Source organism: Microchirus variegatus (genome assembly GCF_963457635.1).
Source record: "Microchirus variegatus genome assembly, chromosome: 4".
In the NCBI taxonomy this organism is placed as follows: Eukaryota; Metazoa; Chordata; class Actinopteri; order Pleuronectiformes; family Soleidae; genus Microchirus; species Microchirus variegatus.
Genome location: NC_139805.1, coordinates 12382727 through 12401693, shown reverse-complemented (window position 1 = coordinate 12401693; position 18967 = coordinate 12382727). Strand labels below are relative to the sequence as shown.

The window sequence follows — 18967 nt, the reverse complement described above, 5'->3', positions numbered from 1 at the left end:
CTAACTAACTTACTAAATAAAGTGTTAAGTGTTAAGAAATGTTAAGGGAACCAAAAACTGAAACATTCTCCTGCGGTTTCTACACAATGTTCCCATTTGGATGTTTTTCGTTTGTTTTTTTACAACCAAAAGAGAATGTTCTGAGAATATTGTCCAGAGGTTTGAATGTTTGTATTTCAACCAGCTTCATTACATTTTTAGATACCATTCTAAGAGGTTTGCAATTGCTTAATTTAGGCTGGAGACACGTACACTACTCACTGACTCGGTCTGAAAGAGCCATGTAAAGATTTGTGCCATCTAGGCCAAGTATTATTATTATTGTTGTTATTATTATTATGATTATGTACCTCCCTTCTCGTTGGGCTTCCAAAAAAATCACTACAAAAACTTCAGCTGGTTCAGGTTTGCTGCTGCCCAAATAATCAACCAAACCCCCTCTATTCAACATATCACCTCATCCTGTTCTGCACCAGCTACATTGGCTCTCGGTCCACTTTCATTTCCATTTCCTGTTAAGCATTATTTAGAAGATGCTTTTATCCAAAGCAATTTACAAAAGAGGAATAATAATTCAAAATCCTTCTGTACACGCTCAAAGCCATCCATAACCTCACCCCTCAGATCCTCTCTCCAACTGTCCCATCATCACCCTGCAGTTGAATCTCTTTGGCATGCAGCCAAGTTCTACACTCTCACTTGTACAGAATTCTAGAAAATTAGCCTTGAGCCATAAATTCACCCTCATTGTAAGTTGTAGGTTATGGCAATTATAAAGTTGACTTATTGATTATTAGTTTCTGCCCCATTACAAAGGACGCTTCAATCAATCAATCAATCAATCAATCAAATTTTATTTGTATAGCCCACAGTTTACAAAACATATTTTGTCTCACGGGACTTCACCTTCAATCAGGGTAAGGAAACTTCAGTGACTCTAAGTCAAAGAGAACGAGGAACAAGACAACAGCGACCAGAGTTTTGCTTCAAATTTTTTTTTTTGCTGATGATTTATCTCTTCTTTTAGCACTGATGCCATCAAAAGAAGCCCAGCCCAACTTCAGTCTCTCTCAGATTCCTGAGATTTTGAAGAGGGTCTTTGCATTGACACCATCAAAAATTCACAGTTTTCCCAGCTACTTTGACCAAAACGTCTATGTGGAGACCGGAGAGGGTAGCAAATACGTCCTGAAAATCCTGAACTCTGAGGACAGTAAGGATCACAGGCTGGTTGAGGTGTGCACGTATGCCATGTCTTTTCTGCACCAGGAAGGACTTCCTGCCCAAACAGCCATACCCAACACTTCAGGACAGCTCATGAGTCTGGAAGAAATGGGTATGAAACACACTGTCCATACCTTGAAGTATAATATCATGTAGCACAAAAGTTAAATATTCCATCATTTTCCTGGTAAAACAGATGAAAATTTTGTTAAGTTTAAATAAGTTGTATTCACATCAGGTCTTCTATAGCACTCTGTTTCTGCATCACTGTAGGAGTTGCAGGGATGAACAAGACAGCAGAGCTTGTAGTTTTGGAGGTGGTTTTGTAGCCTTTAAATTTTACATCTTCAGAACTCACTTCAGAACGACGTACAATAAGTATGTGAAGGTTCTCCGTCGTAGTCTACTTCTGTTGTTAGCTGTAGGCGAGGGGGTGATATTATATCTGAAATCGGCGACCTTGAGTGTCTTGAAAGGCGCCTTTAAATATAATGCATTATTATTATTATAATAATAATAAAATATCTGAAAGTCTGTTGTGCAAGGAATGTCTTTGTCTCTTAATTGCATAACTGTCACCTAGCCAACTTTGTGAATATTGGACATACATGTGGATAATCCTGCTGCTCCACTGCTCTGGAATGCTCTTCCAGAGACAGCCTGAGGTCACTGTATCACACACAGTGTAGCACCAGTGGATACTCCCTTCATTTGTCCATCACATGGGTTGCTTGACAGGCTTCAAACTCACCTGGTGCACAATGTATATAGGGTAGGTAAGAACAAGTAATGCAAGAAACAGGTATAGGAGCATATATCATATGCATACACATCTGCAGGCAATATGACTAACTGTAAATACATTCTCCAGAGTACATACAGTGTACGCCATGTCAGTCAAAGTTCATAGTCGTATGCGGTGTCTGCATGTGTGTTTGTGTAGTCCATTGTGTATTGTTTTGTCTCGCAAGATAAGCTTGCAAGCTTTTGTGAGATTTAAAAGTAAAGCACAAACACTTTGTGTGTGCCGTCACGCTGGTGACAGATGTGGCAGAAAGGCGTTGATGTCTGTCTCGTACTTTTGAAGGTGATATCTTAGGTGAGTGTCTTGAAGTGTCTTGAACAAGTTATACGGCTCTAGAAAGTCAAGTCAACGTATAGACTGAAACTATTTGCAACAGCTAACGGCTGTTGGGTGTTAACTCTAGTTTACCATAAGGCATCGGTATGAAAGGCTAATCTATGCGTGAGCCAGTTTCACACTCAAGGGAAGATAAATTATCAACTGAACAGGCACAACACACAGGTCATACAATTAAGAAAAGGCTAACAAGTAGCAACCTGGCTACATTACTAATCCTGTATTTAACTTTTGGCAGATTGTGGCTATGGCTCTCAGAAGTACGTGGTGCGGCTGTTGACTTATTTGCCCGGCATTACTGTTTCCAAGGCCCGTTTGACACCAGCGTTGTTATATGAAATTGGCAAAACAGCAGCCAGAATGGACACAATCCTGAAAGAGGTAACACAACTATATATACACACAATATATAAAATAAAACTAGAACATCACATGAAGCTGAACATGTGAAGCTACACAACTTCTCTGTTCGTGTATGCACAGATCACATTTTACAAAATATTTGAGATGTTTTGTACCTTCTCTTCAGCCTTCTGATTCTTCCCTCAGATGAAACATCCTCATCTCAGTGTGCTGCAGAGGGAGAATTTCCTATGGAGTCTGTCGAATGTTCCCCTTCTGGAAGACTATTTGTGTGTACTTGATGGAAATCCTCTTCAGGACTCAATTAAGTCTGTCATTCATCAGTACAAGACCTGTGTTGCCCCGAAATACTCAGATTTCCGCAAGTGTGAGTATATTGTATACTTATTAGAGTACCTCCTAGAAGTTTTGACTTATACTTTTTCCAAATGAAATTATTAAGGTCAACGCTCTTTTTTCGGTCCCTGTCTTATCACGAACTGCACATAATATATAGAAGCTTCAGGAGGCTGGACCTAGTCACACTAGCACTTCTAATCATGTGCAGACGATTTGATTTATATTATGTCATAATGGTAAACACACAAGTTTGCTACTGTACTGTACTTTCCCACCCCCTGCAATGGATTTCCATCAGTTGGATTGAAGAACAGCCCTGTACAGGTCTACAGAGGTCTAATAAAAGAAGAATAACACCTAGTTCATTTAATAAAGCTTTGATTTATTACTTCTTCTTTTGGCTTCTTTATGGGTCGCCACAGTGGATCACATGCCTCCTATCCCCTGTGTCCTCATCTGTGACACCAACTGTACTCATGTCCTCCTTCACTCCGTTACTTCTTTTTACTTACTTACAAAACTAAAAAAAATTAAAATGGTTTGTAACAGTGACTTAATTGCCAAATTATCTCCACTTATATTGCACTTTTTACAGCAGCTTTATCTCTAAAATATGTCTTTCAATACTAAACCAGACAACAGTATCAAAGTAATGGGCTATGAGCAAAATAGTACAATGTTAAAACACTTTTCTATTTTTGTGTTGTCATTGATTATTCACACTTTACTTCCTGCAGTAATATACTTTATAATAACCCAGTGATCCAGATGGATCCTGGCATTTAAAGACTTTTTACTTTTTATTCTTCGTAATTGTGTATTGTTTGTTCTGGGTACTGAGGGAGTGGATCCCTCACCTGTGGTTCTCCCTAAGGTTTTCTACCTTTTTCCCCTGTTATAAGGGTTTACTCCCTGGTAGTTTTTCCTTTCCCTGGTCAAAGGACCAGAGGATGTTACTAACCCTGTATATTCTACATCATGGTTTCCACTGTCTGTTTTCCTGTCAAATAGTATTTTATTTTTTTAGTGTTGTGTGAAAATGAATGTTTATTTCTGAATCCTAATTATGTGCCCATCAGTAGAGAAGAAAGAGGATGCTTCCCAATAAGAAGCAGACTTTATAGACGCAAATGTATATGAGAAGCTCCTTCATTATACTTGGCCTCACGCTTACATTCAGTATAAGGGACATTACTTTTAGTAGAATTATTTGCAGTTCCATAACCAATATTTTCTTTTTCCCTTTCCAAGGTATAAACCATGGTGACTTCAATGACCTCAATGTGCTTGTGCAACCTGACAACAGTGACGGCTACGGGATCAGTGGCATCATTGACTTTGCGGACATGCACAGTGGCTACTACATTCACGAGTTGGCGATCACGATCATGTACATGATGACGGAACACCCTAACCCTATTGAGGTGGGTGGACCCGTCCTCGAGGGCTGGGAGAGTGTGCTTCCTCTCAATGAGGTAGAAAAAGAATGTCTCTATGTGTTGGTGATGTGCCGCTTCTGCCAGTCTTTGCTTCTCGCCCGTTACTTTGTAACTCTGCATCCGGAAAATGCAGAGTATCTGATGATTACGTCCAAGAAGGGCATCTCAATGTTTTCTAAAATGTGGGAGCTCGGCAAGGACCAGACAGAGAAAGTGTGGTTCCAAAGTGCAGCTAGCTGCAGTGATGGAAAGGTAGCCTAATGTCCAAGATCATGAGTTGGAATATAGGTTGGATATATTTGCATGTTTTAAATACTTATGAATCTCAAAAAACTGGGGAATAACAAAGGGTTATGAAATGTAAAAGGAAACTTAAATTGGGACACTTTCCAATTGCTATTTGTTAATGGCATGAACCTTTATTTCACAGAAGGACAAAGAAAATAGTTTCTTTATTTTTGCTGATAAACGTACACATTTAGAAAGGAATGCATCCAATATGCTCAACAAAAAGACATTTAATAATTGTTTGGGAATTTTAGATATTACTTGTTGGAGATTTATATGTATATTTACATTGAGTGTTTGCCCATAACCGCTGCTTGCAAGACTTGAGCAACTTGTAAAGCAACAATATGCAGACATCGTTGTCTGATTCTCCTCTTAATGTTGCTAAACATTTAAATAGGAAACTGTCGACAGGGTTAGTCATGTCAAGTGCAGACGGACAGCCTTGTTGTAGGATGATGATGGTGCTGAATGAAGAAGGTGTGTAACACCAAGGTGCTATAATTATGAAAAAAAAAATTCAGGAACACAGATTTGTACCTCTTTGGATTATGGGTTGCTTCACTTTGACAAAGTGAGTGGGTGAAAGGTTTATATGGAGTCACACAATCTTGGACAAAATAAACCCTCCTGAGGTTAGATGTCAAAGCTTGCTTTACAACTGCAATTCTCCTAATAAACAAATATGAAGATACTCCTTAAGTGTGTTTTTGAATATGTTTGTTGGTCATAAAAAATACTTTTTTTTTATACTTTGATTTTTACAGTTATATACTGTATCTTTGCAGGTCAAACAGAGCACAGTCATGTTCAGACTGTGTCACCGACTACATGCACACTGATCAGTCTCTGATTAGTCACAGATCATCTTCTATGGCTTTAGCCTCCACATCAGGGTATATATAAATATGGTTATGATGTAACAGCAAGTGGGAAAATTCTTATTTTAATTTACCAATTTACTGTACAACATTCACAAAAAGGAATAATTTGCAGTTAACCTGCATTATATAAAGCAGTTTGTGGTTACTTCACTTGTAGAGGAGTTTCTCCTCGATTTACTGGCTGACTTTTGAGTCTGAAACCAACTGAACTCCTTTTAATTGTTCTTGTAGCACTTTGAGGTTTTCTTTTAAATATAAAGTGCATTACATATAAAATGTACTATTATTATTATAGCTGTTAGAATTAACTAACTGTACTTGGTTATCATTTACAACATTTAGAATAGTCCTACTGTAGATATCCTTCAGTGTCATTGAGTCATCTAAACTACTACAGAAATAACATGCAGATGTCCGTGAAGTAAATTTCAAATTAAAACAGATTGTAGAGGTCAAATTCACTGTCACTAACTGGTGTGCAAAAATAATGAATTCTGAATAAGGGTGTTGGTTGACTGAGTTGACACTGTCCCTGTTTTATGAACGGCACACTGTCAGAAAAGAAGGTAAATACAGCAGAACAAAATAAGAGATCTCGACTTTCAAACTCGATATCTGGAGTTTCTTTCGACTGCCAGTCACTCGAACATTGTCAAAGTGCTTCTTTGGTTCAGCACCGTGGACTCATTAGCAAGAAGCATTTTGCCTATGCAAAGAAATAAATCTGTTTAAACACAAAATCATTTGTGAACTGAAAAGGAATGACAATCCTGCTTGCTTGTGTGCAGGCGGGGGTCGTCCGTTGTCTTGTACAGAAAACTTAATAAATGTTTTTTGTGTGTGTGTTCTTATTTTTATATTACTATAATTACATTCATTTTACATTTCGTGTCACAGAACGTAAATGTCTTTGTTTTATCATTCTTATATTTGTGGGGATGATGCGTAAGATGTGTATCTGATTGTGTCATTGTGTTAATGAGACCCCTTGAAAACCAGATACTACTTTTTAAGGAGCTACTCCAATAAATTCTAATTTTAGCAGCATTAATTACATATAGTGTGTAATCTCAGCGGGAAATCCAACCAGGACCATTTCCAGATTCCAAAGAGATTGGAACACGTATTGACGGTGGTTAGGAATGTGGGGAGACCGGCCAGCGACTCTGCACCACTCACTCTCACAAGAACAAGAAGAAGAAGAAGAAGACGACGAAAGAAGACGTAACCGGTGAGTTCTCTGAGTTTTATGCAGTTTTGTGCAGTCTTATTTTATTTCAGACAGTAGCGGTAGCGTTATTTTTGCTGTGATTAGCGGTCGTTAACTTACTGTGTGCGAAAAACCTTCAGTGACTTTCACTCTGATATTTAATGGAATTAAACCTGACCACTTTATCACAACTGCGAAGCCTTTCATGGCACCAGCAGCGACATTTTCGGGACGGTCATCGTCATTATAGCTTGTCGCAGTTTCCCTCTGGTCTTTGTCTGTGCAGGTAGGTGAAAGTCTGCAGCTGTGCATCAGGTGCTGTAGGGTTTGGGGGGTCCTCACCGCAGCCGCAGGCTGCACTGTTGGTCTTCCCCCACCGTAGCAGGTTGTCACCTGTCCTGGCCACCTTTGCCCTTGCCCGGTTCAGGGTAACCCAGTTCCTTCTGGGCAAGTCGGTTGGGACGGTAACATTAACCGTTAATCACTATTTATTGATTGTTTTTTTTTTTTTCAACATGTAGACATTTACAAAAAATATCTATTTAAGAATAAACAAAAGCATCACAAAATTATATAGTCCCTGCCTATGCCCTGGGCAGTATAGGCAAATGCTAGGGGCGCCGTCATCCGCGGGGGGCGCCGAAAACGGGTGAGAAAAAAATATATATATATATAAATACTACTGTTTTTTTTACCAGTGCCATTACTACTATTATTTCGAAATATTATATAAGCCCACAGCAACATAAAGTCATAGCAGAGACTATTAAATAATGCAGAAGCCTTTTTCTGTGTGTCTGGTTCGTTGCTCTGTACCTGCCTGCCCTCTGTGAGGGGGGCGGAGTCAAGAGGCCAGCTGCCTGAATCTGACCGGACCGTGACTCTGAGACGAAGAAAAAGATTGATGACACTGTATCGGAATTATGTCCAAAAGACTGAAGCTATCCGGCGCCCAAGGAAGGAAAAGAAGGAAAGAAGAGGAAGAAAAACGTGACAAAGATACAGGTACAGTAATGTAAATGTGATGAAGTGCATGAAATTAATAGTTTAATGCGTCGTAGTTACCGTTGTTGGAGCAATGTTAGCTTGCTAGCTTACTTCGGACGATAGCTACATTGTTTAATAATCAATAAATAGCTGAGTCGACGTGTGTTAACGTTACTCCACCTTAAATTCATCAGGGACGTTTGGAACCTTAACGTTAGGCCTGTTCAGGTATTATTTAACAGGTGTCTTTCCTGCTTGTATGTCAGTTAAAATGCTTTTAGTTGTCCATCCACTTTGTAATAGTGTGGTTGTAGGCCTTTGGTTTTATGTGTCACAGTTTATGTTTGTTAAAGTTTACAACAGTGTTAAAGTGCAGTCAAAGTGTATAACTGTTAATATTTCATACCTTAGCTTTCCCATATATTCATAGGCTATATATACATATATATATTAATTTCACTGCACTTTACTGGTTTTTGCACTCTGGTTAGACTGAATTGCATTGCAATGACAATAAGGTTGAATGAATCTCATCACATTTTCATTATTAGTCTATATTAGTCTCATGTATAGCACACCAAGCATCTGTTTTTTTTTTAATTAAAATGTAACATGCAGTCGTCACATATACTTATCTTCTCTCTTCAGATGCACTTTTCAAATATTTCAGTACCCCAGTGACACAGCATCAGGTGCTGCTGTCCCGTCTACCTCTGCACAGCCTAGTGACACAGCATCAGGAGTAAAGGCTGCACCTATAGACCCTGCTGACTGACCATCTCTTCTTACAGACAAAGTAAGAAGAGAGTTAGTTCATAGAGGACCATTTCAAACAAAAACATTAATATGTTTGTATTTTTAATTTTATCAGTTGTTTCTTTCTTTAGTTTTTATTTGGTGTGATATTTGTTACTCAAAGGAATACAATCTTGAATAGACACATGCAGTTTCTGTGTGATTGTATGAAAGTTGATTGTGAAATTGACTGCTGCGATGCAAGGGGGCGCAAGCTAAAATCTTGCCTAGGGCACCAAATTACTCAGGGCTGGCACTGTTCAGAGGGAAGCAAATGCTTGTAGGTCCACACCCCCTTCTTTCAGTTAACTTAAACATTTTCACAATCAAAGTTTGGTATTTACATACCTTTTCCTTATTTGCTCATTTAACATACATACAAACATAACCCTTAAAGAGTACAATCAAAGATAAATCATTACTCATCATTCCATCAATGATTATTTTCACAGTTCTCATATTTTTCTAATGTGTATATTTTAAGCTGCTTTTTAAAGTGTATCATATGTTTGCTTTCTTTGATCTTATCAGGTAAGTTGTTCCACAATTTCACTCCACAGACAGATATGCACATACCGTACTTTTGAGTGTAGAATGTACCATTTGTTGCCTCAGGTTCAATCTCCCTCTTAAATTATAGTCTCCTAGTCTGTCACTAAACCATCTTGGAATGTTTCCTGGAAGTACGTTGTTTCTTGCTTTATATATAATTTGTAGTAAGTTTTAAAATATTTGAAGTCCATAAGTTGAGAAATAAATGGTTTGTGTGATCAAAGTACCCTACATTATTAACCATTCTTATTGTTGTTGTTATTTTTTTAGTTTTTTTTTTAATTTTGTAAATTGTCTGCAGGATGCTTTTGTGGGCATTGGCCCACACTTCCACACAGTAGCTCAAATGAGGGGAAAACAGAGTGCAGTACTGTGTATAAAATGATGTTACATTCATTATGTGTCTTACTTTGACTAGTATCCATACGCATCGTGCCAGTTTTGAGTGTACACGGGTGACCTGAGGTGTCCAGCTGAACATATGGTCTAATATTACACCCAGAAAGGGGTTCTCAAACACCCTTTCTAGTTTTATATCATATATATATATTAATATATTAATCATTTGTCACGATCCACATTCTCCAAGTTCCTTGTTTTTGTCCCCTGCTGCTCTGTGTCTTCTCTCTCTCTGTGGTTGACGTACTTCCAAGATGATGCTGGTGATTGTCTCCACCTGCGCAGCTCCTCCCCAGCTGCCTCTGATCAGCGATCAAAAGGACTCTTAAGGCGGAGCTGCACCTGTCACCAACGTCAGTCCGTTGTTTCGCTTAGCCGGTAAAGACGTCACTTACCTTGCGGTTAGAAACTTGACTCCAGGAATTATAATCACCACTCGTTCTCTTCAGGCCGCCACGCCTCCTGCTTCCGAGAAGAACCGGCTTCTGTGAATTCCATCTCTTCTGGAATCACTTCCTCCTTCTGCCTTCTCGCCTCGTCACCTCCACACCAGCGGAGCTGCCGCCATTCCTCACGTCTCATCTTCCTCTGGAACTCCTGTACTCCTCGTTCAACAGCCCGAGTGAGTTCGTTCCTCTAGGAACCGCAGATGAACCTTGTGCCACTGAGGAGTCGCTGATTTTTCCTGTCCCAGCCATTAGCTGTCACGTACTTACCTCTGACTATACTTACGTTCATGCTAGCTCGCGGTACATCGGGGCTAATAAAACCGTATTTTACATACTTACCTTGTCTTGTCTGCATTTGAGTCCTCCATTCTCTCACAGTCGTTTCCCCTTAAAGGGAAACGTAACATCATTAGCCCAATGGGTGTGTTTGCTTGTGAGTTTCGTTTACCAAAAACCATGAATTTGGTTATTTACGTTGAGTGCCATAATTTCAAATTAGTTTGCTCAGTAGAGACAACCTCCAAAAGCTGTTTGAAGTTCTCTCCCTCAGAGAATACATTTGTGTCATAATAAATAGTTTTGCACCCAATATTGTCCCTTGCGGCACACTACAAGTAATATTCATTTGAGCAGACCTGTTCTCCCCCATCTGTACAAACTGATTTCTTTGTTCACTGTAGCCTTTTACCCAGTTAAGCCCAACCCCCCACATCTTTCCAGTTTTTGTGACAAAATATCATGGTTTATTGTGTCAAACAAATCTATTGTGTTTGTCAGTTCATCTACTACTGTAGGTCCACGGTTGACAATGATGGTTTGTCCTAAAACCATAATATATATAAATATATATATATATATATATATATATATATATATATATATATATATATAATTGACTATGAGTAAATTATGTTTGTCTATGAAACTTGTGACATCAGAGGAACAGTAAAGGAATCCGACCAACTTCATATTTACTCGATTTACATAGCACTACTAACCAGAGCCTTACAGTAATGGAGTACATTTACTTGATTACAATTTTGAGGGATCTGTACTTTACTGGAGTATCGTTTTTGGGGAGTACTCATGACTTTACTCAAGTACATTTAAGGGGCAAATATTTTACTCTTTACTCCACTACATTTCTATCCATAACCGTGAGTACCCGTTACTTCTTCTAAAAAAAAAAAAACTTGGTCAGATTTAGTTGAGAGACGAAACCATGGACAAAACAATTCGCTTCAAGTGTTTGCTGTGTTTACCGAAACAAAACTTCATCACCACCAGTGATATTACACATTTATGTAAGCTGAGCATTTCTTTTGATGTTCTTGAGTTTGCTGTGTGTTTAACATGTACTGAAGTAGTTTTACTTGTACTTGAGTAAAATTTAGCCAGGGGTATCTGTACTTTTACTCAAGTAATGAAGCTGTGTACTCTGTCCGCCTCTGCTACTAATACAAAACGTTCAAAGAACGTTAGCCCATTTTTCCCCTAAGGCAGGGGTCTGCAACCTTTAGGAGAAAAAGAGCCTAAAGCTTTTTTGTCCCTCTCCACCCAATTACATGTAATCTTTGAGCCATAAAATTCAAGTATAAACTTTTATATGTAGATAATACTATGCATTGCATTTATGAAATCTAAAATTTGAAAAAGAAAATTTCATTCCTCCTTTTTACCTCTATGAAATAAATACTGGACAATGATTTGGATTTTATCAAGGATTTTTTTTTTACTTTTTAAGCATTATTATGTTGATCCAGGGACCACGGTTGGTGTAGTGGTTAGCACTCTTGCCTTTGCAGCAAGAAGGTGGTTCCTTGGTTCGAGCCCAGTTTGGAATAACTTCGGAACAAGGGCCTTTCTGCAAGGAGTTTGCATGTTCCTCCCGTGTGTGCGTCAGTTTTCTCTGGGTTCTCTGGCCTCCTCCCACAGTCCAAAAACATGTGATAGGCCTATCGCCCTATGTCAGCTGAGATAGGCACAGCACCCCCCGTGACCCTCTGGTGGAGGATAAAGCGGTAGATGATGGATGGATGTCGATCCAAAGATGGACAGGAGGACAATAAATGTTTACCTCTTCATGTACAAATGACTTAATTTAAGTGCTGGGAAAGTCTCTACACAAGTCTGTCAGCCACATATGACGTAGACTATGACACATTTTAGTAGATGAAATCATAAAACAATTTGAATTTTTTTCAAAGCTGCAGGGAGCCACTGCAGAGGCGTTGAAGAGCCACAGGTTGCAGACCACTGGCTGAAAATTAACTAACAAACTAATATTTGGAGAACGTTCTCTCGGGGTTAAGAACCTGTTCTGCACCAGCTACATTGGCTCTTGGTCCACTTTCACTTCCATTTACTTTTAAGCATTATTTAGAAGATGCTTTTATCCAAAGCAACTTACAAAAGAGGAATAATAATTCAAAATCCTTCTGTACACGCTCAATCCATCCATAACCTCACCCCTCAGAACAAGACAACAACGAGTTTTGCTTCAAATTGTTTTTCTTCTTTCAGCACTTATGCCATCGAAAGAAGCCCAGCCCAACTTCAGTCTCTCTCAGATTCCTGAGATTTTGAAGAGGGTCTTTGCATTGACACCATCAAAACTTGACAGTTTTCCTAGCTACAGTGACCAAAATGTCTACGTGGAGACCGGAGAGGGTACAAAATACGTCCTGAAAATCCTGAACACTGAGGACAGTAAGGATCCCAGGCGGGTTGAGGTGTGCACGTATGCCATGTCTTTTCTGCACCAGAAAGGACTTCCTACCCAAACAGCCATACCCAACACTTCAGGACAGCTCATGAGTCTGGAAGAAATGGGTATGAAACACACAAAAGTTAAATATCCCACAATTTGCCTGGGTAAACAGATGGAAATTATTGTGTTATGTTAGGAACCTGGGCACATTACTTATCCTATATTTAACTTTTGGCAGATTGTGGCTATGGCTCTCAGAAGTACGTGATGCGGCTGTTGACTTTTTTGCCTGGCATTACTGTTTCCAAGGCCCGTTTTACACCAGAGTTGTTGTATGAAGTTGGCAAAACAGCAGCCAGAATGGACACAATCCTGAAAGAGGTAACACAACTATGACGCACAATGTATAAAATAAAACTAGAACTTCACATGAAGCTGAACATGTGAAGCTACATGACTTTTCTGTTCTTGTATGCAACAGATCACATTACATCACTAAATATTTGAGATGTTTTGTACCTTCTCTTCTTCCCTCAGATGAAACATCCTCATCTCAGTGTGCTGCAGAGGGAGAATTTCCTATGGAGTCTGTCGAGTGTTCCCCTTATGGAAGACTATTTGAGTGTACTTGATGGAAATCCTCTTCAGGACACAATTAAGTCTGTCATTCATCAGTACAAGACCTGTGTTGCCCCGAATTACTCAGATTTTCGCAAGTGTGAGTATATTTTATACTTATTAGGGTACCTCCTAGAAGTTTTGACTTGCCTGTGAAATGTGTTTTTATTTTGGCATTTTCCAAGTGTAAGTATATGGTGAGCATCAATGTACTTTTTGCTCCCCGTGCTGTCACATTCTGTTAGGGCCCAATGGTTTCTTCAATGTAGAATTGCAGAATTGAGAGATAAAAACTTAATATAAAATAATAGGAGTTGTTTCCCGAAACAACATGAATGTTATGCTTGTGGGACCAGTGCAGCTTCTCCTCACAACAATGTCCAAGCTAAGCCACCACTATCCAAAGTACATTGTGTTCAAACGATACCATACTATGATTGAAAGCCCTTAATGTTAATTGCAATTTGTGAAATGAAATATATAAGTTATGTGTTTGAGACAATTGCAATAACATGTTTTTGGTAAACGGTTTATTAAAATATGTACAATGTAATATGTTAAAATGTTCTGTATAAAGTATCTTTTTATTATATACATACATGTACACACACACACTACCAGTCAAAAGTTTGGACACATCTTCCCATTTGAATGTTTTTTCTTTATTTTTATTACTATTTACATTCTCACTGAAGGCATCAAAATGAATTAACGCATATGGAATTATGCAGTAAACAAAAAAGTGTGAAATAACTCCTCAAAGTAGCCACCCTTTACTTTGATGACTGCTTTGCACACTCTTGGCATTCTCTCGACGAGATTCATGAGGTAGTCACCTGAAAGGATTTCCAACACTAATGATGGAGTTCCCAGAGATTCTGAGAACTTCTTGGCCCTTTTTCCTTCCCTCTGTGGTGTGTCCAAACTTTTGACTGGTGGTGTATGTACAAATCATTGCATTGGAGGCTTGACTGAAGAGTCTATCGAGCCCCCGCAGTGACATGAGAAAAAAAACCTTGAAATTTCGAGTTTGAAAGTCGAGATCTGATTATATTCAGTATAAGGCACATTACTTTTAGTAGAATTATTTGCAGTTCCATAACCAGTAATGTTTTCTTTTTCCTTTTCCAAGGTATTATCCATGGTGACTTCAGTGACCTCAATGTGCTTGTGCAACCTGACGACAGTGATGGCTACAGGATCAGTGGCATCATTGACTTTGATCACTTGCACAGTGGCTACTACATTCACGAGTTGGCGATCACGATCATGTACATGATGACGGAACACCCTAACCCTATTGAGGTGGGTGGACCCGTCCTCGCGGGCTGGGAGAGTGTGCTTCCTCTCAATGAGGTAGAAAAAGACTGTCTCTATGTGTTGGTGATGTGCCGCTTCTGCCAGTCTTTGCTTTTCGCGCATTACTTTGTAACTCTGCATCCGGAAAATGCAGAGTATCTGATGATTACGTCCAAGAAGGGCATCTCAATGTTTTCTAAAATGTGGGAGCTCGGCAAGGACCAGACAGAGAGAGTGTGGTTCCAAAGTGCAGCTAGCTGCAGTGATGGAAAGGTAGCCTAATGTCCAAGATCATGAGTTGGAAAATAGGTTGGATATATTTGCAAGTATTAAATACTTATGAATTACGAAAACTGGGGAATAATTGGTACTGTATGGTAACAAAGGGTTATGAAATGTAAAAGGAAAATTAAGTTGGGACACTTCTAATTGCTATTTGTCAATGGCATTTGTTTATTTTTGCTGATAAACGTACACGTTTAGAAAGGCATGTGTGCAATATGCTCAATAAAAGGCAGACACTTTTTTTATGATCACATTTTATAATTGTTCGGGAATTTTAGATACTAATTCTTCCAGATTTATATATTGAATTTGCACATAATCGCTGCTTGACACTTCTGTGGTCATCGTTGTCTGATTCTCCTCTTAATGTTGCTAAGCATTTAAATAAGAAAATGTTGACAGTAAAGTCAAGTGCAGAAGGACAGCCTTATGTGTACAAACCACACTGTTGGAACTCAGTGCAGAATGAGGCCTGGCATTGTCCTGGTAAAACGGAAGCATTATGTATGAGCCTCTGCATCAAAGGTACCTATTATTGATAACCGTCTGGACCAGTCTTATTTATCTTTGACACAGAAATGGCGATGTCTGTTTTATCCCCAAATACAAGCTGAAACTTGGACTTGTCTGACCACAGAACACACGTCCAGTGTCTTCTGGTCCATCTCAGATGAGGTCGGGCTCAGAGAGCTGTGTGATGTTTCTGTGTGGCTTCGTTTATTACAGTTTCAGATTGCATTTGCTGATGCAGTGGCAAATTGTTTATATACAGTCGTGACAGTGGTTTTTCTATGCTCATGCGGCCATTTTAATCATTGTAGGATGATGACATCTTATATGATACTACCTCAGGGCTCAATGTGTTTTTGCCTTTACACACCAAGACTGTTTTCACAGAATTATTAAGCGTAGATTGGGAAGACTTATATTAAAAATATATTTGCACTCTTGGCATGATTAGAAACATAACATAAAAATGTTATTGTTAATGCACCTCTTTCTTGGAGTCGGCACACTGAGCTTTTCTGAGAATTCAGAAATTAATCAATTAACACAATCAACCACTAAAACTAATTTTACTGTTCAGGAATGCTTGTATAATTATAATTTGACACCCTAATCAAGAAATAATGACGTGCAATGTTGCAACATTTTTTTTTCTTTTTTTTTTTAAACCAGAAAGAGCTTCTATGTACTGGTGTATTAACCATTACATGATTTTGATAATTAACAATGTTGTTAATTAAGGGTACCTGTGGCCTTTGGTGGTGGTCTAATCAAATTGTTTATGCATATTATGTGTTCTATATAAATATATTTTTGCTGAACTTTTCTGGAAATGGGGTTTGTAATAGAGCCAGTCTTATTTAGTATAAAGAGTTCATAATGAAAACATTTAGGAAAAGTGGTGCTGAATGTAAAAAGGTGTGTAACACCAAGGTGCTATAATTTTTTTTTAGTTCATAGATCTCTAGTTCTTCAGGAACACATATTTGTACCTCTGTGGATTATGGGTTGCTTCACTTTGACAAAGTGAGTGGGTGAAAGGTTTATATGGAGTCACACAATCTTGGAGGTTAGATGTCAATGCTTGCTTTACAACTGCAATTCTCCTAATAAACAAATATGTGTGTTGGTCATGAAAAATACTTTTTTTTTGTACTTTGTTTTTACAGTTATATACTGTATCTTTGCAGGTCAAACAGAGCAGAGTCATGTCCGGTCTGTGTCACCGACTACTGTAGCATGCACACTGATCAGTCTCTGATCATCACTCGATCATCTTCTATGGCTTTAGTCTCCACATCAGGGTAAATGTATATACTGTATAAACATGTTTATGATGTAACAGCAAGTTATTTTAATTTACCAATTTACTGTACAACATTCACTGAGTGTCCTTACACACTCATACTTTATCTATTATCTAGCTATAAAGCAAGTTGCTTCTGTGTGTCTGTCTTTGACAGGCATATCTTGCTGACCGTTAGTCAGATCACCCTAAGACTTTGGATATGGGTTGAGCATGGCCCGATGGTGTGCATCCTTGACCTTGATTATCAAATATTTTGGAGGAATTTTAATTTTCACTGAATTAACACGCTACACCAGGCAGGCAGCAACTCATCAGCAGCAGCTGCGCTGTCTGGAGCGTGTGGATTTCACACGGTTCACTGCAAAACATGGTGTGGGTTGGTCCAAAGGTAAGCTAGCGACTGACTGTCACAAAACAGCTAGCTACGCTAATGCTTATCGAAAATGAAAACATTTGCGTTGTGCCTAAGGAAGTTGCACAGTGTTTGTGTTATGTTAGCCATTAAGTTCCTTATCATGCATTACCATAACTGAAAACTGAGAGCTCCGACTATAGGAATACATACTTCCTACGGGCACTGCACTAGTCTGGTAAATAATACATGAACAAGAAGGAATCATTTGCAGTCAACCTGCATTATATAAAGCAGTTGTTACAATTGTGGTTAGGAGTTTCTCTTCGATTTACTGGATGACTCCTGAGTCTGAAACCATGTCACTGATTAAACACTCTTATTATTATTATTATAATAACTGTTATGATTTACTGTACTTAGTTATCATTTACAACATTTAGAACTTCTGTAGTTGTACTATAGTTATTCTTCAGTGTCATTAAGTCATCTTAACTACTACAGAAATAAGATGCAGATATCAATGAAGCAAATTTCAAATTAAAACAGATTACAGTGAAGACAGATTATTGCTATAAAAGAAAAAAAAAACATTATTTTAATACCAATACATTATTTGGTTCAGGAAAAAGCTCTTAAAACGTGTTTGTGCTGTAGGGACTGCCCTGTATGTACAATTCTGTGTGAAATCAGGTGTAATACTGCCCTCATGTGGTCCTCAGAGGCTCCTTTATTCAGCAGAGTCAGTGGAGCATTAAATACTTACAGACATTATTAGGGTTCGAGCACGACTGTGCAAGAACCCTATTGTAATTGAAACTTACTTTGTTAGCCAAAAGCAGATGTTGTATGATTTTCGCTAAAATGTTGAAAAAGTAAAACCTGTCAGATCTTATATTGAGCCTATTTGTGGTTTAGTCAAGCAGGTCCCAGACTGAACTGCAGGGCTCCCGAGCTTCTTTTAGTGCTGTTTGAAGGGCCTGCTCTGGAAAGACTGACCGACAATTGAAAGACTTGCTTTGAATAAAATGTAAATATTTGTGTCCTATTGGGGCTTGTAACTGAAAGGCTGCTGGTTCAAATCCCGGGAAGGGCAAAGGGCTGCAAAAGGCACCCAATCCTCCATTAACCCCCAGGTGCAGATAAGTGCTGCCCAGCTTGTGTGTGTGTGTGTGCACTACTGGTGTGTAATAAGGATAATATGGGTTAAATGCAGAGGTCAAATTCACTGTCACTAACTGGTGTGCAAAAATAATGAAGTTGACACAAACCCTATTTTATGTAAATACAGCACAACAAAGTAATTATGATTTCTTAGGAGTCTTTAAGATCTTAAATCCCCATGTTTTGGTCAAGAATTGTTCATTCTATGCATTATAGATAAACATAAAGACAAAAGCGACCTAAAAAAATTTAATTTAGCTGTTTCTGTCGTTAACTCTGTTGGGCTCCATGTTGGATTACTTGTAATTTCGTATTTTTAAAACAGAATTAGCTGTTCTTAATTTACATCGTATTTATGGTATGATTTTTAGAAATTCCAGTGAGAAAGCTGAATTGCCTTAAAAGTAACCACTAGATGGAGACATGTACCCACTTTACCCAGGCATGAACGGCTCCACCTGTGAATGAAAAGTTAAAAAGCTAAAAAAAATACAGTTGTTTGACCCTGTATTGTTTTCTCTGGCTTTCAAATGATATTTGCCATAAATTTACTTGCATCTCAAGTATGGACATTTTTTCCACCTCTGTTTTTAAAAGTAAACGAGTTATACTGTGAAAGATTTACATTGTGGAGAAAAAGAACAAGAACATGC

The 18967-nt window shown here is 38.5% G+C and overlaps 2 protein-coding genes across 2 annotated transcripts; both read left to right on the top strand.

The window, feature by feature from the left end:
* Window positions 1–1032: 1032 nt before the first annotated feature.
* On the top strand, window positions 1033–4767 carry LOC310925784 (hydroxylysine kinase-like; the record flags this gene model as incomplete). The annotated part of the gene is made up of 4 exons (XM_083887801.1): window positions 1033–1336; window positions 2604–2746; window positions 2915–3095; window positions 4319–4767. The coding sequence occupies 4 exons, from the start codon at window positions 1033–1035 to the stop codon at window positions 4765–4767; spliced, it is 1077 nt and encodes a 358-aa protein (XP_083743927.1).
* Window positions 4768–12598: 7831 nt separating this feature from the next.
* Window positions 12599–14979, top strand: LOC310925783 (hydroxylysine kinase-like; the record flags this gene model as incomplete). Its single annotated transcript, XM_083887800.1, has 4 exons — window positions 12599–12902; window positions 13019–13161; window positions 13318–13498; window positions 14531–14979. The coding sequence occupies 4 exons, from the start codon at window positions 12599–12601 to the stop codon at window positions 14977–14979; spliced, it is 1077 nt and encodes a 358-aa protein (XP_083743926.1).
* Between the last annotated feature and the right edge of the window lie 3988 nt (window positions 14980–18967).